The 25617-nt window shown below is 38.4% G+C and overlaps 1 protein-coding gene across 2 annotated transcripts in view; it reads right to left on the bottom strand.

The window, feature by feature from the left end:
• Nucleotides 1–6648: 6648 nt before the first annotated feature.
• The window catches only part of LOC105215798 (probable cytochrome P450 313b1), a 33216-nt gene continuing 14247 nt past the window's right edge, over nt 6649–25617 (bottom strand). The window contains exons 1-7 of one of the 2 annotated variants that reach the window (XM_011189922.3): nt 18871–19299; nt 12864–13061; nt 12384–12572; nt 12201–12270; nt 10247–10373; nt 9703–10017; nt 6649–7287 (exon numbers count right to left, since the gene is read on the bottom strand). In XM_011189922.3, coding sequence (XP_011188224.1) covers nt 6697–7287; nt 9703–10017; nt 10247–10373; nt 12201–12270; nt 12384–12572; nt 12864–13061; nt 18871–19030 — 1650 coding nt within the window. In that variant the 5' untranslated portion in view covers nt 19031–19299 and the 3' untranslated portion in view covers nt 6649–6696. Of the gene's footprint in view, nt 7288–9702; nt 10018–10246; nt 10374–12200; nt 12271–12383; nt 12573–12863; nt 13062–18870; nt 19300–25617 lie in introns of those variants that run through there. The other variant, XM_054228084.1, reaches the window with a different exon arrangement.

The raw sequence follows: 25617 nt of genomic DNA, 5'->3' as shown, positions 1-25617 counted from the left end.
GCTTTGGAAGACAACATTTCCGAAGAAATTCGGGCTATTCCGGCCGAAATGCTCGAAAAAGTTGTCCAAAATTGGACTTTCCGAATGGACCACCTAAGACGCAGCCGCGGTCAACATTTAAATGAAATTATCTTCAAAAAGTAAATGTCATGAACCAATATAACGTTTCAAATAAAGAACCGATGAGATTTTGCAAATTTTATGCGTTTTTTTTTTTAAAAAAGTTATCAAGCTCTTAAAAAATCACCCTTTATAAGTAAAAATGGAAAATAAAAAAAAAAAATACATTAAAACTATAAAATACATACATACTTACACACAACTTATTAAGCATGAAATTTTTAATAGTATGGGATCGCTAACTCTTATTTCTAGGCAACACAGAGAGAGTGTGACAAAAAGTGATAGGATTGTTCAGGTTTTTTACTGATTTCTATAGATCTTTGACCTAAAAAAATGCCTAAGCTCACTTATTGAACTCCATTTAACACATTTAAATAACATATTTATTTTTTGTAAACTAAATATGAGTTCGTTTCGCCTAAACTTGCTGATTGATATCCAGCAGAAGATCACTAGAAATGTTCCAGTTATTAAACTAAACTAGTTATAGATCTGTTGAAAAATCTTTGTAAAAAGCAAGAGTTACTTCTGTTTTGTCTTGTTGTTTTTGGAACTGTCCTCACTCACTTAAGGTGGTCATCCCATGTGACGTCCTGTTTTTTAGTGATTTTTTAGAATTTTTTTTCTACGACCAGTAAATAGATAGAACCTTAAGTTTGTTATCATTTATTATATAAATTTTAAGCTAAAAATAATGTGTAGAACATGAGTTACAGCGTTCTGAACACCCTCGCCTTGAAAAAGGTGCTAGCACTTCCTGAGCGCTTCGGACAGCTCCTTCTTCTAACTGCTGTATCTTTAAAACGACTTCGAATTTCTAAAAATCACTTCACTGCCGTATTCTAGACATGTTAAACATATTTTTTTTAGGGGAGGGGATGACGCTCTAAAAAATTTGAAAATTGTTATCGATCTTTCAAAATCTCTTTTGACCACATAGTCAAGATCGCATAGTCAAATACTTGTGAAGCTAGATAGAAGTTCGCTTACAGAGTTTCGAATCTTCTTCTTCTTGACTGGCGTAGACACCGCTTACGCGGTTATAGCCGAGTTCAAAACAGCGCGCCACGCATCTCTCCTTCTGGCAGTTTGGCGCCAATTGGTTATTCCAAGCGAAGCCAGGTCCCTCTCCACCTGGTCCTTCCATCGGAGTGGAGGTCTCCCTCTTCCTCTGCTTCCACCAGCGGGTACTGCATCGAATACTTTCAGAGCTGGAGCACCTTCATCCATTCGAACAACATGTCCTAGCCAGCGTAGCCGCTGTTTTTTTATTCGCTGGACTATGTCTATGTCGTCGAATAACACATACAGCTCATCGTTCCATCGTCTGCGGTATTCGCCGTTGCCAATTCTTAAGGGACCATAAATCTTCCGCAAAACCTTTCTCTCGAAAACTCCTAGTGCCGTCTCATGGGATGTTGACATCGTCCACGCTTCTGCACCGTAAAGTAGGACGGGAATGATGAGAGACTTGTAGAGTTTGGTTTTTGTTCGCCGAGAGAGGACTTTACTTTTCAATTGCCTACTTAGTCCATAGTAGCACCTGTTGGCAAGAGTGATTCTGCGTTGGATTTCCAGGCTGACATTGTTATTGGTGTTAATGCTGGTTCTCAGGTAGACGAAATTATCTACAACTTCAAAGTTATGACTGTCAACAGTGACGTGGGAGCCAAGACGCGAATGCGCTGCCTGTTTGCTTGACGACAGGAGATATTTCGTCTTGTCTTCCTTATCCAGTCTGGAAAAAGCAGAACTAACGGCGCGGGTGTTGTTTCCAATGATATCGATATCATCGGCGTACGCCAGTAGCTGTACACTCTTATAGAAGATTGCACCTTCTCTGTTTAGCTCTGCAGCTCGTATTATTTTCTCCAGCATCAGGTTAAAGAAATCACATGAGAGTGAGTCACCTTGTCTGAAACCTCGTCTGGTATCGAGCGGCTCGGAGAGGTCCTTCCCGATCCTTACGGAGCTTTTGGTGTTGCTCAACGTCAGCTTACACAGCCGTATTAGTTTTGCGGGGATACCAAATTCAGACATCGCGGCATAAAGGCAACTCCTTTTCGTGCTGTCGAAAGCAGCTTTAAAGTCGACAAAGAGATGGTGTGTGTCGATCCTATTTTCACGGGTCTTCTCCAAAATTTGGCGCATGGTGAATATCTGGTCCGTTGTTGATTTTCCAGGTCTAAAGCCCCACTGATAAGGTCCAATCAGTTTGTTGACGGTGGGCTTTAGTCTTTCACACAATACGCTCGACAGAACCTTATACGCGATGTTGAGGAGGCTTATCCCACGGTAATTGGCGCAAATTGTGGGGTCTCCCTTTTTGTGTATTGGGCAGAGTACACTGAGATTCCAATCGTCAGGCATGCTTTCTTCCGACCATATTCTGCAAAGAAGCTGATGCAAGCACCTTATCAGCTCTTCGCCGCCGTATTTGAATAGCTCGGCCGGTAATTCATTGGCACCCGCCGCCTTATTGTTCTTCAAGCGGGTAATTGCTATTCTAATTTCTTCACGGTCGGGCAATGGAACATCTGCTCCATCGTCGTCGATTGGGGAATCGGGTTCGCCATCTCCTGGAGTTGTACTTTCACTGCCATTCAGCAGGCTGGAGAAGTGTTCCCTCCACAAACTCAGTATACTCTGGTCATCAATAACTAGATCACCTCTGGGGGTCCTACAGGAGTTTGCTCCGGTCTTGAAACCTTTAGTTAGTCGCCGGATCTTTTCGTAAAATTTTCGAGCATTACCCCAGTCGGCCAGCTTGTCAAGCTCTTCATACTCACGCATTTCGGCCTCTTTCTTTTTTTGTCTGCAAATGCGTCTCGCTTCCCTCTTCAGCACTCGGTATCTTTCCCATCCCGCTCGTGTTGCGGTCGATCGCAACATTGCGAGGTAGGCAGTCTGTTTTCTCTCCACTGCGAGACGATAATCCTCATCATACCAGCTGTTTTGCAAGTCGAGTAGAAAATCGTTCGGCTGTCGGTTGTGATTGCAGCTTCTCGATGTCGAACCTTCTTTGTGTTTGTTGACGTGTGCGCTTTTCTACACAGAGGCGGGTGCGTATCTTAGCTGCTACAAGATAGTGGTCCGAGTCGATGTTGGGACCACGAAGCGTACGCACATCAAAAACACTGGAGACATGTCGTTCATCCATCACAACATGATCGATCTGGTTGCGAGTGATTCGATCCGGGGACAGCCAAGTAGCTTGATGGATTTTCTTATGCTGGAATCTAGTACTACAGACGACCATATTTCGGGCCCCGGCGAAGTCGATCAGCCTCAGACCGTTTGGTGATGTTTCGTCATGGAGGCTGAATTTTCCGACTGTTGTGCCAAAGACACCTTCTTTACCCACCCTAGCGTTGAAATCGCCAAGCACGATTTTGACATCGTGGCGGGGGCAGCGCTCATAGGTACGTTCTAGGCGCTCATAGAAGGTATCTTTGATCACTTCATCCTTCTCTTCCGTCGGAGCGTGGGCGCAAATCAGCGATATGTTGAAGAACCTCGCTTTGATGCGGATTGTGGCTAGACGTTCATCCACCGGAGTGAATGCCAGGACTCGACGACGGAGTCTCTCTCCCACCACGAATCCCACACCGAATTTGCTCTCCTTTATATGGCCGTTGTAGTAGATGTCACAAGGACCCACCTTCTTCCGTCCTTGTCCCGTCCATCGCATTTCTTGGATTGCGGTGATGTCAGCCTTTACTCTTACGAGGACATCAACCAGCTGGGCAGAGGCACCTTCCCAATTAAGGGTCCGGACATTCCAGGTGCATGCCCTTATTTCGTAGTCCTTTAAACGTTTGCGGTGGTCGTCATCAAAATTGGGGTCTCTCATCCGAGGCTGTTTTTTCTTTTTCATTGGGGGGTGTTTTTATGTGGTGGGTCCCAAACCCTAAGCACAACCGCATAGGCGGGTTTCGCCTTCTCACTTTAGCTCGCCTCCAAACGGATGTCTGTTGGCTACCCAGAGGATACTTGGTCTAAGACCGGAAGTCGTGAGCTGCTTGAGCCACATGTAAAAGAATCGTTCTTGGCCACTCCCAAGTGAATGACAGTCAGAAACTTTCCTCACTTACGTGAACTTCTACATATGACTCCATCCTCCACTCAGAGTTTCGAATAGAAAGAAAAAATTACAACCATTCTTAAATAGAAACTCGTTCATTGGTATTGATTACCTCACCCTACCCTTCTTGGTTGTCTGTATGGTATAAATACTGGAAGTTTCCGTCCTCAACATTCTTAACTTAAAGACTTTTTGTACAGCCAAATCTAATCACCAAACGATGTCACTTTATTTCTCCATTTTTCTACAATTCACAGACGTTTCCACTACATAAAACTACAAGTCTGAATCGGCTAAATCTAGCTGAGACTAGCAGGTTACGAGAATGTGTTACACGAAAGATACATGGCACGTATCGTGAAATTTTGTGGTCATCTTCAGTGTTTTTTCTTCGGGTAGAAATTTGCTGTACTAGTCATTCTCTAAAAAAACTTTTGGTATATCGATAGAAAATAATTTGTGTTTAAGATAGCCGAAGTATTCGGCTTCTAAATAGTTACAGTTACTTATATACATAGAACTCGAATAGGAAGGGCTTCAAAGGCAGTAGTTGTCTCATGCAAATTGTATTAGATATGGTTTATAACGGGTGATTTTTTTGAGGTTAGGATTTTCATGCATTAATATTTGACAGATCACGTGGGATTTCAGACATGGTGTCAAAGAGAAAGATGCTCAGTATGCTTTGACATTTCATCATGAATAGACTTACTAACGAGCAACGCTTGCAAATCATTGAATTTTATTACCAAAATCAGTGTTCGGTTCGAAATGTTTTTATCGACAAATTTTGTTCAGCGATGAGGCTCATTTCTGGTTGAATGGCTACGTAAATAAGCAAAATTGCCGCATTTGGGGTGAAGAGCAACCAGAAGCCGTTCAAGAACTGCCCATGCATCCCGAAAAATGCACTGTTTGGTGTGGTTTGTACGCTGGTGGAATCATTGGACCGTATTTTTTCAAAGATGCTGTTGGACGCAACGTTACGGTGAATGGCGATCGCTATCGTTCGATGCTAACAAACTTTTTGTTGCCAAAAATGGAAGAACTGAACTTGGTTGACATGTGGTTTCAACAAGATGGCGCTACATGCCACACAGCTCGCGATTCTATGGCCATTTTGAGGGAAAACTTCGGAGAACAATTCATCTCAAGAAATGGACCCGTAAGTTGGCCACCAAGATCATGCGATTTAACGCCTTTAGACTATTTTTTGTGGGGCTACGTCAAGTCTAAAGTCTACAGAAATAAGCCAGCAACTATTCCAGCTTTGGAAGACAACATTTCCGAAGAAATTCGGGCTATTCCGGCCGAAATGCTCGAAAAAGTTGCCCAAAATTGGACTTTCCGAATGGACCACCTAAGACGCAGCCGCGGTCAACATTTAAATGAAATTATCTTCAAAAAGTAAATGTCATGAACCAATCTAACGTTTCAAATAAAGAACCGATGAGATTTTGCAAATTTTATGCGTTTTTTTTTTTAAAAAGTTATCAAGTTCTTAAAAAATCACCCTTTAGGTCCCAGAGTTGCTGTTCTCTTTTGTATATCTTACATGCATTACATTATTCCACAGATATTTGAAACACCTACATTAAACATTAGAACATACTACTAAAAAAAATCTTTTTATAAGATAAAGTATAGTACATAGTTGTAAATAAGCTTGAAAAACGGCTTGTAAACTTTTTTACTTTAATAAAAAAATATCTATACGAAAACTACCATAAACTCCGCTTAATTAGTTAAAAACTTAACCCAAAGCTTAAGGAAGTTGTCTTCCAAAAAACCAATGAAATTAAAAAAAAAATACCGAATAATTTAGTAAACCATTTTAAAGCAAAATTTAACTTAAATTGAGTAGTTTAAAAGAAAAAAATATTTTATTTTTTTAATTAATTGCGAATTAAATAAAAGATCTTCAATCAACGTAGTGAAATTGATAGATTTAAACGTAATAAACAGCAAAAATGTTGAAAAACTTTTAATTAAAAAAATAATTGAATTTACAAGTAAAAATTATCAATTACATATAGTTAAACTACAACAACAATTCACGTAGAAAAATTGTGCACACACTAATACTTACTCACAGGGCTCAATTGTTGGGCGTTAGATGCAAAACAACTCAAAATTAAGCCGAGAATTCCATAGAGAAAAAAATAAAATAGAAAGAAAATTACAAGAAAACCGAGATTTAAATAAATATTGTAAGGGAGTAAATGCTAAGCACAAACGTAGGTGTAGTCGTAAGGAAAAGCAGCTTGTGAATATTACAAAAACAAACAGATAACGGATAACAGCAATTTTAACAATTTTGATTAAAAATTCATAAATATTATTAATAAAAAACCAAAAAAAAATAAAATTTATTTACATTTTAATTACTGAGATATATAGCGACAATTTTTATCACTCTCTCTCTCTCCCTCTTTTCTTTCTTCGCCAAACTTTTATTTTACATTACACTCTATAATAACCCTAACCCCTCAACTTTTGCGCTTCTCCAATTGACACAATGGATATTCGGCCAGTTTCAGCGATATGGTACCCTTAACGATCAGTTGATCCAGTGATGCTTTGGTCGTCAAGCGATATTGTCGGAATATCTTCGCGACGAACACCTTCATCAGCATCAGCGCATAACGATAACCAATACACATGCGTAAACCTTTGGTGAAGGGTATAAAAGCGAATGCATGTCGCTTCGTCGTATTCGGTCCGAAGTGTGCTTCCGGTTTGAATTGCTTGGCATTTGATCCCCAAATGCGTTCGTCGCGTTGCATATTGTAAATGTCGATGCCGATTTGTGTGCCACGCGGTATGAGCGTGCCGTCGCGTAGACGAAAATCATCGGCTACGCTACGTAACACCATCGGTACGGGTGAGTAGAGCCGCAGCGCTTCGTTGATGACCATTTCGGTGTAAGGCATACGCTCCAGGTGCTCATAGTCCACTATGGGTGGTTCATTTTCTGGGAAGATCGTGCTGAGTTCGTTGTATAGCTTTTCTTGGTATTCGGGATGCATGGCGAGACACAAACAGACGATATACAAAGCTGTCGAAGTTGTCTCGAAGGTCTAGAAAAATAAGAAATAGATATTCAGTTCCTTAGAACATATATGTAACAACAACAACTGCATTAATATTTTCGTATCTCTGAATATCCTAATGTTCTTGAACGGTAAAAATGCGAGTCTTGTTCGGTTAATGTAAAACCAACTGGAAGGGTGGATGAGATTCTCAAACGTTGAGATTCTTAGAAGTAATGGTGATCTTAGCAATCTATTTAACGGATTTTATGTTCTGTATCTAACGGATACGGCAATAGTTCGTTTCGTTTGTATGTATGTGATTGGCGTTGCAACCGTTTAGCCGGTTATAGCCGAATCGACGATAGTGCGCCACCTCTCTCTCTCCTTCGCAGTTCGGCGCCAGTTGGAGATCCCAAGTGTAACCAGGTCGCTCTCCACCTGGTCCCTCCAACGGAGTGGAGACCTTCCCCTTCCTCGGCTTCCTCCGGCGGGTACTGCATCGAACACTTTCAGGGCTGGAGTGTTTTCGTCCATTCGGACAACATGACCTAGCCAGCGTAGCCGCTGTCTTTTTATTCGCTGAACTATGTCAATGTCGTCGTTTAACTCGTACAGCTCATCGTTCCATCGTCTGCAGTATTCGCCGTTGCCAATGTTCTGAGGACCATAAATCTTGCGCAAAATTTTCCTCTCGAAAACTCCTAGTGTCGTCTCATCTGATGTTGACATCGTCCAAGCTTCTGCACCGTAAAGCAGGACGGGAATGATAAGCGACTTGTAGAGCTTGATTTTGGTTCGTCGAGAGAGGACTTTACTGTTCAATTGCCTACTCAGTCCAAAGTAGCACCTGTTGGCAAGAGTTATTCTGCGCTGGATTTCGAGGCTGACATTGTTGGTGTTGTTGATGCTGGTTCCCAGGTATACGAAATTATCTACGACCTCGAAGTTATGACTGTCAACAGTGACGTGGTCGTCTTGTCCTCATTCACCTCCAGATCCATTCGCTTCGCCTCCTTATCCATGCGGGAAAAAGCAGAACAAACGGCGGCCTCGTTTACAACGGCTAATATTGAGTATTGACTTAAACAGATGTTCAGTTCATAATGATAAAGAAATTCTCGTCAAAATAGCAATTAATTACAGTCCTGCACCTATCGACCCAGGCTTCATTTCGAGAGTACCTTCTGTTTAATTATTGAAACTTCAGTTTAGGTTAAGAGCCATGTTCTTGGACTTATAATACGATCTTCATTGCCGAATTGCTGAGAACTAAGGGTGCCTTCAGGCAGTATATGCAGGTTACATCCTTTGTATTTCTACAAATTTCCATAGGCTATTGTCTTCGATACCATTATTGTGCCTTCATTGTTCATTCTTAAATTCCTCAGTTTCTATGTTGTCGAGTTTAGTATCAAACGGCTCTCAGAATATGTTGTTATGAGGAGTGAGGACTCTTATTTACAAAGCTGATTGGAAAAAGCTAAACAAATATTAAAGGGATGAAACTAGGGTCGGTAAAGCAGAGCTCGTAAATGTTTTAAGATGTCTTTGGAGGAAATTTGAACGAAGGGTCCTTTTATCGGAAGGTCTCCCGCTTGACTAGAGGCTTTAACTCCAGGCCCAGTTTCCCGCAAAGGCAATTAAGGTAACATGGTGACAGATTCCCAGAGCATACTAGGGACTTGGATGGATCACTACTCGAGCTTGCTGAACTGTGACAGAAATGCTATCGATAGCATGGAAGTACAACCCGAACCCACAGACCATGACGAGGTTCAAAGCAAGCGTGGAAGCGGAAGCGTGGACGATGACCAATAAAGATGAGCACTCCTGAGGAGCGTTCGAGAGAAAAGTCCTCCAAAGGATTTATGGCTCGCTAAGCGTGGGTTGAGAACCAGATTCGTTGGAATTACGAGCAGTATGAGCCTTCGGCTCATATAGACATAATGCGGCGCGTAAAAATACAGTGGTTGCTTTGGCTTGGACATATCGCCCGAATGGAATAAAATACCGTACATCACGGTACCCACTGGGGGTCGACGAAAAAAAGGATGACCAGTTGATGTGAACCTGACGAAGCTTGAATTCTCCAACTCGCGCCGTCGTGCGCAATGCAGAGACGACTGGCGGCCAAAACCGACACCCCGTTGTAGTGCCAATAGATGATGATGATGATGAAAGGTCCGATAAACATTTTCATTCATGAATGTTCAATAAGTTACAAAACTTCATCACTTTTTGTTGGAATATATCATAATTTTACCCCTGAAAGACTTACAAGTATGTCTTGAGCTACAGTTTTCAGAACTTTGTTTTTCTCTAACATTTTCTAAGTAACTCTAGACAACCGCACAGGAAATTTTAAAGTAAATGAGAGGAACAGCTTATTAAATTCGTTTAAACGTCTCAAAATAATTATTTTTCCCCGAGTCTAAAGTTTATTCTTGTATATTTACTCACCGCCGCTATGATAACATTCGCCTCGGCGCGTACATCCTCCCACGACAGTTGACCTCGCTCCACATGCGTACGAACTTGCTCCACAAATATAGCTTTCGACTTCCGTATGGCCGCTGAAGCATCCGCATTCACATCCGTTGATGCATCCACACCCACTTTTCCATTTAAATGCTCTCTCCCACTTACAACACCCTCAGACTCCTTGGCAGATCCAGAGCAATTTTCACTTTTCTTTCCATTCGTTGTGGCGTGTTGTTGCACTTGTTGTTGTCCTATGCCATTTGCAACTGATTTATTATTTTTTAGCTGCAGCAGCTGGAGTGGTGAGCAGTGGGAAGAGTTGAATGGCGGTTGAGGAGGAAGAAAAGAGGAGGAACGGAATTAAAAAGAAATTAGCCGCAAGGGTCAAAGGAAAATACACTTTAATGGTTGATGAGATGAACAGACTGCCATCTAGCCACTGTGGCAATGAGCGTGGGTGTGAATAGTTTCTTTATATGCGAATAGAAGCATATGTATTGGTGTATGTGTTGGCATTACTTACACTATCAATGAAGCTGAAGAGCACTTGAACGACCTGCCGTTGGCGCACGAACTGCGAAGAGTGGCGATAGAGCACATCCGGATAAAGCCAGGGCGACAGCATGCGGCGCACACACACCTCGGTGATGCTATAGCCATACATATGTATGTATGTCGGTATATATATATGCGGATAGTTAAGTGGTAAGTGAAAGGAAGTGTTGAAAAAGAAATAAAATTAAAGACAAATGTGTGTGTGCATTTAGTGCAGACAAAAGCGAAACTTTTGAAAAGACATTGAAAGCACAACTGGCAAATGAGTTGGAATAGCGTGAAACAATTGAGACGACAATCGTCAGCATGAGCAAGTAATGCACAGTGATGTGAAGTAGAGTTTTTGTTGGTACAAAAAACAAATAATGGAATGAAAACAGAAGCCGATTAAATATTTAAGGAGGGTATAACGAAGATTACTCTTTTCGGACGAGAAGCTAAGTGATTTTTTGTCATTTTGACTCAGAACCTTACCTCAAGAAACCAGTGCTGGTTCGAAATCTTTAACCCATCTGATAAATACTTTGACTGTCACGATTCAATAAAAGGGTTTTTCAAAAGGGTAGCTATAAAAGTAGACCGATAGGAACTGCAAACCATGCTCGCATTTTTGACATTTCTCATCAGTAAGGTTTGCCATTTCATCATGGAAAGATATACGGTCCCACAACGAGTCGAAATTATTAAAATTTACTACTAAAATTCGGAGTCAATGCCCTAAACATTAAGAGCGTTACGTCCCACGTTGCGAAGAGGCCCTGGCTGAATGGCTTCGTCAATAAGCAAAATATGCGTTATTGGTTGGACAGCAATCCACGTGTACTACATGAGTCATCATTGCACCCCGAAAAAATAACGGTTTGGGGCGGTTTATGGGCCGACGGCATCATATAGCCGTACTTCTATCGTGATGATCAAGACCGGCACGTTACTGGGAATGGGAATCGCTACCGCTCAATGATAATCGAATATTTTTGGCCCGAATTGGATGATGTGGACTTGGACAATATGTTGTTCCAATAAGACCGCGCCACAAGCCACACAGCGAATGTCACAATCGATTTTTAAAAAACCAATTGTAGTGAACGTGCTTTCTCACGAAATGGCCCAGTCAATTGGCCGGCTCGATTTGATGCCGTAAGACTATTTCCAGTAGGGCTACGTCAAGTCTATGGTCTATGCCAACAAGCCAACGAAAAACATTGCCACAAACAATGCCATTTTTCAAGTTTGGATAAAAAGCTGTCATCATAAATGCTGGCTATCATGACCTTTCCGGATTCTTCGGTTGTTCCTTGTTCTCTAAATGCACAAAACGATGCTGTAACTCCTTCAGAATGCGCTTACTTAGCATTCATTATTTCATTACTTTCTTCTGAAATGCCACGTCTTTGCGAGAACAAGACAAATATTTCTCGGATCCCACTATTTCCGTCAACCGCGTGAAAAATCGGATATAGAAGTCTCTACAGATTTATGATAGGGTCAGGGCGCTTTGTCGAATCTTAGTTCTTAATCATACTTAATGATCCTGGCTTCAGAACGAGCTGTCTTTCGTAGTCTCCGGAACAGTCAAATAATCTAACCTAATAAAACTATCTAACATCTCACTGTGTTTCAAAATAATATTAGATTGATACCAAAAAGCTTAGGGACCGACTAGCTCTACTCCTCAAGCATTTGAGATAGATCAAAATACTGTAACAGGTGCTTCATCCACACCAATGATGTTGAACAGCTTTAAAAGAGATTGAAAAATAAACTTCAAGAATGCAATACTTATTTGACTCACGAGTTTATCGAGCTCTATTCTTATCGTTCTTCAACAAACTAAGCTATAAGTTAGTCATCTTAAATTTTGTTTTGAATATTTAATGCACAGTATTGGAGTTAAATTTGTGCTTTCTTGCGTTATTGCTTACCCATTGTACGCTTCGAAGATATGCGCCGAGCCTTCGTTCTCGAAATTCATGCGCTTACCCATTGTGGTCTCTATACAATTCATTTCACAGTTAAATAGACAAATGAGGAGCCGAAAATAGAAATAGAAAACATGTTAAATGCTTCGTCGTCGCACAGCTGCTATTCATAATTATAACACTTACGACAGGCTGCCTCCAAAACGTTACGTTTCAACATCTCGTATATTTCTAGCTGTGTGCCGGTCGTGGTCAAAGCGGCGAATTTGCCCAGCAATACATCGGCTTCCGCATTGAAAATGGGCAGGAAGTTGTTGATAATTTGGCGGCTAAAAGCCGGATTGATGAGGCGGCGATGCTTATTCCAGCGGGGCGCTAAGAGAGAGTGGACAAAATAAATTTTGGCAAAACAACTTGTGAATACTTAACACAATATATACATATATATTGTATATTTATGTCTGTGCTATGGCGGGGTCAATATGAACATGACTTTGACACATTCTACGACTGACCCAAATCAATTTCACGAATAATAGTCGAAATGGCATTAAAGTTCGTGTGGGTGTTTATGCCCCGAGGCGTGTGTCAGAGACTAAGTGTTGTCACGGTCTAGTCATTAGTTCGAGTTAGTACGTGCAAAGATTCATATTTATTTGTACTCACAGCTGGACGTGAAGAGCCCATCGCCAATGGCTACAGCTAGAAAACGATAGAATTCGCCTTTGTTCGTGCAGTGCGGTGAATTGAAAATCGTTTCCACTGTTTCCGGGTCATTAACGTAAAGAAAACAACTTGTGCCCATCCATGAAATAAAGGGTGTAATATACCGTTTGGATGTGTGTTCCATATACTGTAAGAAAGCTGAAAATAACCGTAAAGAAGTGCAAAAACAACGAGAATAATACACAATATTTATATACTTATATATTATTTATATATTATATATATAAGACGATCGAGATATTCGGAGAGGATTCAGATTTAGAATGATGGAGCGAATAATTTAGTTTTATTTATATGTTATTATTATTATTTAAGAATAAAAAGATAATACTTTTTGAAACAAATATAATGGTTTAATTTAGAATGTTCGGTAAATATCAATTAGTACAGATGCATATCGCTTTTTTTCTTAAAAAAATGTAGTCAATCAAGTTGATGTATTTAGGTATGCTTTCTCAAACTTCGGATATTAAATTAAATAAAACCTTAACTACCTGAAAATATTTGAGAAAACCGCTTGAGAACATCATTGTGGTATATTCAATATGGTATACACTGCGCATCATTAGAGTAGCGCCCCCAATGTAAAATCTAAAATCGTTTATGAATGTTCACTGTTTTTTTGCATAAAAACGGGAAGACACCGGCGGCCATAATAGTGGATTTATGATATGCGAAAACTATAGGAAAAATGCACCTCTTAATCTCTCTCTCTCTAGCTCTGGACAACAAAGTAGGCATCACCCATTACTAATTTAGGGTAAAAATATGCTAATCAAAGATGTTAAATTTGACTTTTCATATGAAATAAACGCAAAAAACAAAGTTAGCAGTTAGTATTCTGATGACCCAATTTTCACTTGCAATATTTCGTACTATCTTGGTTTTTAATTAAGTTTGAAGAGTATTAGACTCAACAAATTTTTTATTTATTATGTTTGGGGCGGATTTTTCAATAGCAAAATCTTTCGCCTTAGAAAAGAATATGTTCGGGCTATAAGGTGGATGCATAAAAACCTCCCTTCCTCACAATTGCTCTGTTTCTACCTAAATAACAGTTTTCTTAAATAGGATAAATGTACCGTAACACCAGAACATTTTTACCTGTTTGTATCAGTAAACCAGGTGAGCTACACAACAGGTAAAACAATTAGTAAAAGAGCTCACCCTTACAAACTCCTCATTTGTGAAAACAGGTAGAAAAGTCGGAAAGTTGAAGTCAATTTGTATAAAAGGACTGCGTATGACAAAATATATTTCATTTCTAAAAGACAATTCGTTAAAGGAACAAGTAAATTTGAAACTATCCAACCCAAATCAAACCATGACATCGAACATTTCTAATAACCGTTATTCCAGTAATAGCAACAATCGACAAACTATAAGAGCTAATGGAACAGGAAAGCTCTGGTCAGATGAAAATTCATCTGATGTATCTCGTCGTAATATTCGGGAACGACTCACTCACTTGTTGGCATTAAAACCATTCAGCAAAGCAGATCTATATTCGCGACTGAATAAGGAAGGAATACGTGACAATGAGCGCAAGTCCGTTGCTAGCATACTCATGGCTATTGCTCTGCTCCGTAGCCGTATGTACAGTCTTCGTGACCACATGTGGTATTATGTGAATGTAAAGTGGCCCTTCTATACTGAGCACGAGCGGGATCAGGTCAAGCGGAATAGGCCACAAGATACAACTCCAACAAATCATCCGAATAATCAAGTCAAACGGGATATGCCACAAGTTCTAACTCCCCCACACCACCCGAATGATCGAATCTCATATGGAATCCAGAGTCCAATTCATACCATTACTGATAGTCCCCCACAAGAGACGGACAGTTCGGAGTATGAATACCTGCCACGACCAAAGAAGCAACGCATAAGTCATATGATTACAAAAACTGCTACAACAACCCATTCTAGGGCTAAGGATTCCACGCATCTCGTAAAAGACATTACGAGTAGCAACAACGTTATGACTAAATCCAATAATGATGAAAACCAGAATCAAACTTATACCCTTATTGATACTCCCCCACAAGAAACGGACTGTTCGGTGTATGAATATGCACCACGACCAAAGAAGCAACGCATAAGTCACATGGTGACAAAATCTGCTACAACAACCCATTATAGTATTAAGGATTCCACGCATCAAGTAAAAGACATTACGAGGAGCAACAAAGTCGTCCATAAATCTAATAATGATGAAGAGTCACATCGACAACGGCAACAAACTCACCACCAACAACTAAACTTTCAAAAGAAAAGTGAGGGTCTAACAGAATCAGCAAAGACTCCAGAAAGAAAGAAGCAGAGGATGTTGGAACTATTCGGAGAAACCCCAGTAAAAATAATCAGCAATGAGTCTCGGAACTGCAGTTACACAGCTGCTAATGGCAATACAAAATTGACATCTCATGTATCTGAGTATAAAAATTCATCCAAGACCGAAAACAACAAAATAGATATGGAAAGCTCCCATAAGAAGCATATTACAGACTTACGAGAAAAATTTCAATCCCAACTGGACTTGCCAATAGAGACAGAGAAGCGTCAAACAGCGTCTGCATCTCCAACAACTAGAAAGAGGGAGAGGATGCTCGAGCTGTTCGGAGAAGATCCTTTAACTCCAGTAAAAAGAACCACAAGTGATCAAAAACCCTCGCACAAACGGAAGAGGTCTACAGACACATACATACAAACAGTAGTCCAACGTGATTTGACAAAGAGGAGCGAGGATTTAACAGTGTCTGCATCTCCAGCAACACGTAAGAGACAGAGAATGATCGCGATATTCGGAGAGGATTCAGATTTAGAATGATGTAGCGAATAATTCAGTTTTATCTATAAATTGTGCATGTTATTATTTATTATTATTATTTAAGAATAAAAAGACAATACCTTTTGAAAGAAATATAATGGTTTTATCTATGCAGAATTTTCGTTAACTAGTAATGAAAGGGAAGTTTTTGCTAAATAATTAAAAGCTTAAGCTATGTAACGTTCAACGTTTAAAATGTTTTTACTCAACTTTGGAACGTTTTATTGATAAACAAGTAAGGAAGGGCTAAGTTCGGATGTCACCAAACATTTTATACTCTCGCAATTTATTTATTTAAATTTATTAATATAACACACAATTTGATTCACATATTCGGCATATATATGGTATACATTGAAAGGTTGAAAACCCTAATATTAAGTATATAGGAGAAAGATGAAGTTATGACCCGATTTCACTCATTGTTGGCACTTAGACATATTATTAGAAGAAACATATTCCCTTAAAATTTTTTCAAAATATCTGAGAGACTTAACTATAATTTCGGTAAAAAATTTGTTATAAGTACTGAGGTCCTTATATTTGATATATAGGGCCTTGAAAACTTTCGGTCCGAATTTGGGGATTTTTAGAAGGGCAATGTCAAAATACAAATACAGTATTTTTGCAAAGCTCTATTCCGATATCTTCACTAGTACTAACTTTATACAGCCATGGTCACGCAAATCGCATAAAGAATGCGACTACCGAAAAAATTATTATTTTTTTTGCGAAAACTCTAACTTTTCTTTAACTATTTTTGTTTGTTGTTTTACTCAATCTATCTAGTTATAGTAACCATTCAATAAATTCCGTTATCTTTCAGCATATATTTTGTATATCAGTTAAATTAAATATTGCTCGGTTTTGAGGTGGTCACACAAAAAGCACAATTTTCAAAACTTAAAAAAAAAGTGCAAAACTAAAAAAAATATTTACTTATTTTGTGTCACAATAAAGATACATTTTTAGTACTTTATACTGGACCCTCAATTTCGAAATAAAGCCTATTATGCTTTCCATAAACTTCCATTATCTCTCCAATGGAATGGATATCAAAGTTTCCTTAACACTTCCTCATAAATTCTCAAAATTCTTGAAATTCCAACAGAAATTTTAAGTTTTACATCGCTTCATAAGTTTTCTAGTGGATTATGGTCAGAGCTATGCTCTGATCAATCCAAAACCATTATTTATTTTGTCATAAACCAATACTTTGTGTCCTTGAGTGTATGCTTATGGTCCTTATCCTTCATAAAAGTCCAGCGGAGTGGAAATCGAATAAAAACAAATGATTCCATTTCGTTTCTTAATACATCTAAATATTAAAACCAATCGATTCTCCCATTTATTCGAAAAATTGGGCCCACTCTGTGGCAGGCAAGAGCACCCCATTTCATCAAAATTTCCGTCTGTATATTTTACTGTCGTTTTTGTGTACCTGGGATTCGATAATTGACCTTTAGGAAGATGAACAGTACATTTTCTATCAGAACTCATTCTATTAATTTGTAATTAATCAATTCACAGCGCATTCTTCCAAAAAATTAGGTTCTGATCTTTATGTCCCCTCGCGAAGTGTAGACGAAGCCTTTTTTTAGCCTTTTTGAGAGGTGTGACTTTTTTCTACTCAGGCTTCCAAAAAATTATGACCTACACTCTCTCCTGATATATTTATTCCATATTATTAATTAATTTCTTTAATTTTTCATTCCCCAGACTTAAAACGATCGACCTCACCTCTTCAGAAATTTCTCTATTTTTAGAAATTTTGCTATTTGCTATTTTATGTTTTTATTCAAATAGGTCTCGTCGGTGTTTATAATTTTAAGGGGATTATAAACCATTTTCCGAGAACAATTCAATAAAGAAATAATTTCTGAAACGGTTTCTCCAGATTCCTCCATATTGTGTATAATGAGTCTTTTTTAAAGACTACAATGCTTTTGGCGGCCCTTATGAACTCGAATTGAATAAAATTTAAATAAACTGCCTTAGTTAGTAAAAAAAAATCAATCTGATGAGTATTGGATTAAAAAAATCTTCACTTTCTAAAAAACAAGTAAGGAAGGGCTAAGTTCGGGTGTAACCGAGGTCCTCGTGTTCGATATATAGGGCCTTAAGAACCTATGGTCCGATTTCGGCGATTTTTAGAATGGGGCTGCCACACTATAAACATAGTATTTGTGCAAAGTTCTGCACCGATATCTTCACTAGTGCTTACTTTATATATTGTAATGTAAACGATTCAGATCGTCTTCAAAGTTCTACTTCAAAAGAAGTAGGCGTGGTTGTGAAGCGATTTGGCCTATTTTAAACAACAATTAAATTTTAAACAACATATAAGTTCCTGAGATATGGTTTTTGACCCATAAGTGGGCGACGCAACGCTCATTTTCCACGCTCAAAATCTGAGTGCAGCTTCCATCTGCCATTTCTTATGTGAAATTTAGTATTTCTGACGTTTTTCGTTAGAGAGTTAACCCACTTTTAGTAATTTGCAATCTAACCTTTGTATGGGAGGTGGGCGTGGTTATTATCCGATTACTTTCATTTTTGGACAAAAAACTTATTTGGGGGCGAAGCCACGCCCAACTCCCAAAAAAAAATTACACCCAAATATGCCCCTTCAAAGTGCGATCCTTCATACAAATTTTATTTATGGCTTAGTTATGACACTTCATGTGTTTTTGGTTTTCGCCATTTTGTGGGCGTGGCAGTGGTACTATTTTGCCAATTTTCGAAAGCAACCTTCCTATGGTGCCAATAAATAAGTGTGCCTAGTTTAATCAAGTTATCTTAATTTTTACTCAAGTTACAGCTTGCACAGACGGACGGACAGACAGACATTCGGATTTGAACTTTACTCGTGATCATTTTAATATCTCACTCGTTTAGTTTTAGGACTTACAACCAACCGTTATGTGGACAACTTTGTTGCGAGAGTATAAATTTTATTATTAATTTTTATTTAAATTAGATCAATTTTCGAAGCTTTCACGTTTGGTTGAATTTGACTTTCAGACTACTTAACTCAATAAAAAATTGTTCAAATTAGCCGACACCAAAATCGTTTTACTTGCCAAAGATGTCGCTCGAGAGCCATTTGATACTTACTCTCCGGATGCATCATTTGCAATCCCAAACCAATAAACGGCAAACCCACGGGACCGGGCAACTGCCAGGCCACACGATAAAAGCGTCTACGTGACCACAAAAAGTAAATCCACAACAACAGCAGCCACGTGGCCAGAGCATAGCAGACGACATTGTCCATTACAAGGAGTTGAGTTTGAGTTTGGAACGCGACGCGCTGGAGAGACAAGGTCGTTGCGCTATAAGTGTCTGTGGTAATCGAGTGCGATTTTGCGTCCTAAAAGTCTGGTGAAATGCCAATTTGTAACAATTAGGTACCGTATCGAAACAAATGCGAAGAACGCGTACTGTGCTTAACAGTTGCCGAATATTACGACTTCGTGTGTGCGTTTGCCGAACCGTTTGAAGCGACTGTTGCGCATCAACTGGCAAAACGACCGCCAACTACATAGCTGTACGGCCTAAAGGTATAATTTTCTGTTTTCAGCACTGCAAATCGAAAATAATTGCGTATATTGGCTGACAACAACAACAATTATAAATAAAATGAGCTGGAGCAATATATGCGTGCCATTTGGCTTAACGCCGCCCAACAAATCGTCATGACAAACTGTTAATTGTCAGCTTAGCTCGGTCATTACTCGCGCGCCCACATTTTGGCAGCTGAGAATTGAATGTGCAAACAAATTGATTGTTGCCTTTTGCCTTTTGTTTACCATTACAGTTAAGCATTTTGCGTAACTTTGTGGTGAGGTGACGTGGCGGCGCGATTGTTGTTTATCGTTTCTGTTGACGTTGCTCATCATCATCTCATTCATCTCATTGAGAAAGTGACACAACTGAAAATGGGTCTCATTTCGTTGGTCAAGTGTTGGTCACACACCAATTTGTGTAGCACTCAGCGTTTGCGCTTGAAATGCATTTGAAAAGCGCAATTTACCAAATATGAGTATACTAGGTGTAGTTGTTGAATTTGGAAGCTGAAGTCGTTTAGAGGCGGAGCGCCAAATATTCAGTGCCACACTGTGCCTCGTAGGTCACTCTATTCAATTGAAGGATAACTCGAATGTACTAATCCGTCAGAACATAGTCCTTCTACACCGTATTAATTAGAAGTTATTTCCTGCATTTACATTAAACTTGAATGAACTGCTTCCCACGACCCCTAAGCATGCAGTATTTAATCCAGTACCGAAGAATCTAGTTCAAGTAACAGAAACAAACTTCGTCAGATAAATAATTATTTGATCTGTGCTGAAGATGTCTCAAGAAAACTGGATCAATTGAATAAGGTGTAGATGAATGCAGATAATCGGAGAATTTAGTAAACCGGCTAACTTCGCAGATCTTGACTGAGTTTTCAAAAGAAATATTGAATGATATATGGCTTTTCATGTCTATGGAACGAAATTGTATGAAATATGAAAGTGATATGAATTGTTCTGAAGAGCGGACATTTCAGTTTTGAAAGAGTTCATTTCGAATTTTACGATCAACTAACGTTAAGGACGCTACGTGGGACTACTGGGGTCATCTAGAAGACCAATCCAATATAAATATAACAGAGACATGGAAAAGGAGTTTCGGTGTAAGGGATGAGTTGAATCCTAGATTACGATTGATATTTCTATCTATCAGATCTATTTAACACTAGATTTACGGAACACGTCAATTTGACGGGTTGGCGATTTATTGCTTAAAAGTTCTTATCATAGAAACAGTATTTTTATACTCTCGTAACCTGTTGCACAGAGTATAATAGTTTTGTTCACATAACGGTTGTTTGTGTCACCAAGAAATATAAGAGTTAGATATGGGGTTATATATATATAAATGATCAGGAAGACGAGTGGATTTGAAATCCGGATGTCTGTCTGTCCGTCTGTCCGTGCAAGCGATAACTTGAGTAAAAATTGAGATAACTTAATGAAACTCGGAACACATGTTCCTTGGGACCGTGAGAGGGTTGCTTTCAAAAATGGGCAAAATCGGACCAATGCCACGCCCACAAAATGGCGAAAACCAAAAACACATAAAGTGTCATAACTAAGCCATAAAAAAAGTTATGAAAATGAAATTTGGAACATAGGATCCCATTAGGAAGGGGCACATTTGGATGTAATTTTTTTGGAAAAGTGACCGCGCCCCCAAATATGTTTTTTGTATATAACTCGCAAACCAATAAAGCTGTATAAACCAAATATTCTGCAGTCGTTTATTTTAGCCATTTCCTTATACAGTCCACAAATGAAAGAAATCGGATAATAACCACGCCCACCTCCCATACAAAGGTTAGGTTGAGAATTACTAAAAGTGCGTTAACTTACTAACGAAAAACGTCAGAAACAAACGTCAGAAACAAAATTTTACATAAGAAATGGCAGAAGGAAACTGCACTGAGATTTTTTTACAAAATGGAAAATGGGTGTGGCGTCGCCCACTTATGGGTCAAAAACCATATCTCAAGAACTACTCAACAGATTTCAATGAAATTCGGTATATAACACTTTCTTGACACCCTGATGACACGGGTGGAATATGGGCGAAATCGGTTCACAACTACGTCTACTTCCCATATAACTCAATTTTGAATTCTTTAGATTCGTTCACTTTATAATACATATATACATTAGGAACTAATGAAGATAGCGGAATAAAACATTACACAAATACTGTATTTGAGCTGTGACATCACTTGTGGAAAAATTGTCAAAATCGAACCATAACTTTTCAAGGCCCCTGATATCGAACATGAAGAACATGCCTACGGGTAATTTTTCACCGAAAATATCACCGAAATTTCACCGAAAATATAGGTAAATCCCTCAGATATTTTTATGTAATTCATTCCCTCTGAATTTTTTTCTTATAAAAGTTTCTCTCTGTACCTGAAATGGTAAAAATCGGGTCATAACTTCCCCCAGATCCCATATACCTAATTATAAGTAATATTAAATTAAGGGAGCGTATAGTCTTCGATACATTGTATCTTGGTGATGAAAACGAGTGAAATCGGTTTAGGAATTACCTCAGTCCCCATATACTTTTTATGAGGATTTTCGTTATTCTATTGAACTTTATACCGAATATATGGGTCGAATTGTGTTATCTTTATAAAATTACATCAATAAATTGCGAGAGTATAAAATGTTCGGGTACACCCGAACTTAGCCCTTCCTTACTTGTTTAATTATTAGGGTACAGCAAAGGTGGTGTTTACATATGTACATATACAATGTGTTGAAGACAATAGTGAGTATTTAGAAATTGTATAAAGTTAAAACTCATACACGACGAAATCTATTTACATTTCTGATAGAAGAATTCCTTCAGAGGATCTTCGATCTTGGTAGACTTGGTAGATTAAAATTTTCTAGCGTTAGTCTCTTTATTTCATAGTCAAACCTCGTATACGAGTATATTTACGTATACATAACATGTCTCTTTGTTACTGTACTTGTCATAATTTGTACGTGCATATACTGATTGCTAATTACTCACGTATTCACACGCTAATGCAGTGCTTTGTATGCGCAGCATAGCGGTTTGTTTTGGTTTTAGCGTCGCTTCGCACGAGATGTCAATTATTTGAGCCAGCCACAATATGTGTGTTTTTTGCATGGATGTGTGTGAGTTGAAAAAATATGGTCTGCAGATTTTAGTGACTGTGATGCTTGTGATGTGAGTGTTGCTTAAAAAATGTTGTTGAATACATATTTACAACGGCATATAGTACAACGGCACACATGGAGGAAGCAATAAAAAATACAATAAGGAATTGTTTCCTTTCATTGACTATATTTTTCCGATCTATTGACATACATATATGTACATATAAAATGATCGTTGGGCTAAATATAAATGTGTTTTGGCGTCTCTCGCATTTGTTTTCTTTCCTCGGAATCATTAAACACGCTAAAAGTCTGCATAGAAGCGCGAATAATATAAACTCATCGAAATTGCTAAATAATTATCATCTTAACCTAAATCATGTATTTATATATTTATATTATAGAATCGTGATGAATTGATGCATTGGCGAAAACAAATTAAGTTTTAATGTAAATAACAATATTTAGTATGGGTCTGGGTTAAGGCAATCGGTTGGGCTGAGGCTACGAAACTCTTGTTTGGCAGTGGGTTAAATTTCAGCGTGAAGTGAATCCATTTGGATGAAATATAAAATTAATCAAAGGTAATTTCACAGGCTTTTTTATGGAGTGGTTTTTTGGCATCTCGAAAATTGTAGAGAAAATTACAATAAAAGAGAAAAAGATCTGCTGAAGCTGTAAGACTGCCACTATTCTCGTTAATTTGTCGATATTTTGGAACTCAGGTGATCAAATGAAAATAATATAGTATGTTCTCCAAACTCGGATATTTAATTGAAGTTAGACCTTCTGAGTTCAGGATCATTTGAAAAAAAAATCTCTCAGTCGGAACAAATTGTGTAAAGATTATCAGAGAATTAGAATATAAACTCATCGATGTAACCGATTAAAAAAAACTTTTAACGGATGGAAAAAGTTATAGACGAAATTTTACTGATCTTGAGAAATAAAACTCCGAAAGTAGGTGCTCAGAGTATTAGGTTAATACGATATTGTATTACAGGCGCTATTTTCTTTATACGAAATTGAAATTTATGATAAGGTGATATTACGTAGGCCTAGTACATTTAAGTATTCCACAATTACACAGGTATTAATTCTAGAACCATTTCGAGGCTTAATCGAAATTTCAGATATTTCAATAGAATAAATGTTCTCTGAAACGTCGGCGTATCAATTTAGTATTTATCGGGATCGTCTTGGACATGCTGTAAGTCCAACTGTATGAAGCAAGCTCAATTAGGATACCTCGAACTCACTTACCTTAAATTAAGCTTATAGTTGAGTTATTAAACAGTATTTTTGAGTGTCATTGCTTCGAGATACTCTGACTAGTTTAAAGAGAAAGTATCTGAAGGTTTCTTAAAGAAAGCTTTGACTGTTTGAAAAGAGGTACATGATAGCCATAAACTTATTGCAAAGATCTCATCCTTTTTTGATAGTTAATTCACTGGGCTCTCAAGACTCTCCAACGAGATTGTATACTCAGCTATATATGGCATAGCTGTCATTAAAATGTACTTTGAGGCAACGCATGCTTCCGTATCGCAAAGAAATAAAAACATTATTTTTGCATTGCATTCAAACGATTTGTTCGCTGCTGAATTGGATTTTCAAATTAATTTCGACATTTGCATGCCCACCAATGCTTGGGTATGGCTGTGCATATGAGTACTGACATTGCTTTGTACGAGTAGGTGCGTAATGTGTGACGTTAATCAATTTGCGACAAATAAGAAAGAGCGTAAATGCAGAATTACATTCAAATGAAAAAAGTTCAAATAAAATATTATCTCTTTTCGTAAGCATATAAAGCGCATTGCATTTATTGCACCGAAACTCAAATGTAACTGTTAATTAATGAAAATGTTTGCCGCCATTCGGTTGCGCAGTCGGCGTTCGCTATTCATGCTTTGCCATTCAAGGTGTCGCTGACGATGACGCTGGCATTGGCAAATTGCATGGAAAACTCGAATCGCGCTGCAATGGTAGTGGAAAGCTTGCACGAACAAGCGACTTCAACGGAACTCATTCAATGAAACGCCAAAGGCTTTGATGCAAATTAGTGTTGGTTGTGAGTGAATGGCTGCATGCATACGGAAAATGGCTGATATTGGACTGAATTGCAACATCTGGCGCCACAGGTGGAATAACGCAACATTCAGAAAAATCAGAAAAGGCAGAAAATTTCATTTGCCACATCGTGATTGTGAATGCAAGGAAAGCTGAAAATTTCGCTGGAAATGTATATTTTTTCAACACGTCGTCCATAGTTTCTTTCCGAGCAGCGCATAATTCCCAGTGTCTAGAAGAGGCCTTCTGATTTCTATTAGCATATGGAAAGCGTTCAGTATTTGGATGTGTTGGGATAACATAATCTGAACAGGGGTACAGAACCAGTAAATCATTTGGTTATCTTTATCTCATAACCGCAATACCGTTGCTTTTCGTGATAATAAACCGCAATGTGGATAAAAAATTAAATATTAAAGTTTTATTGATTACTAACGCTTCGTTTGGAAATTCGCCCACTTCTATTTAATACTACTCGTTATTTATTTGTATGGAAATACACTCCATTGAACAACTATTTGGCCAGCAGATTTCTATTGTTTTTCCGCTTTTGTTCCATACTTTTCACATTCTCGGAATTTAGAAAACAAAAGGTAAACAAAGGTTTGTTGTGCTGAAATTGAAGTTTGTTTAAAAATAATTTTATTACAATAGTGAGGCAAAACAATGAGTTTGAAACTAGTTTGTTTTTGTTTTTGTGCAATATGTGCAGTGTTAGTAAACAATTGTAACTTCTATTTAATAGTTGAAAAAATTAGCGAAAATAAAATATTCGATGTTTCGTTCGAAATAGCGAACATTTTCACTATATTTTGGATTACACTATCTTTGTTGTGCAATGAATAATAGCTCAGTTTATTTAGAAATTTATTCGAATAAAACCAGTTCTACAGAAATATCATTAAAAATCTTTGGAAGCACGAAATCTCCTAGACTTTCGAAAATACTTGCAGGATTGTTCGCATAGACTTTAGACTTTACATATCTTCACAGCAAAGAGTCTATCAGTGAAATACCACACGATATTGTGGCCAATCGACCGGCCCAAAACGTGAAATTATCGGCTCACCGAAGTATTCTCGCA

The sequence above is a fragment of the Zeugodacus cucurbitae genome, chromosome 2, assembly GCF_028554725.1.
Source record: "Zeugodacus cucurbitae isolate PBARC_wt_2022May chromosome 2, idZeuCucr1.2, whole genome shotgun sequence".
Taxonomy (NCBI): Eukaryota; Metazoa; Arthropoda; class Insecta; order Diptera; family Tephritidae; genus Zeugodacus; species Zeugodacus cucurbitae.
This window is presented reverse-complemented; position numbering and strand designations above follow the sequence as displayed.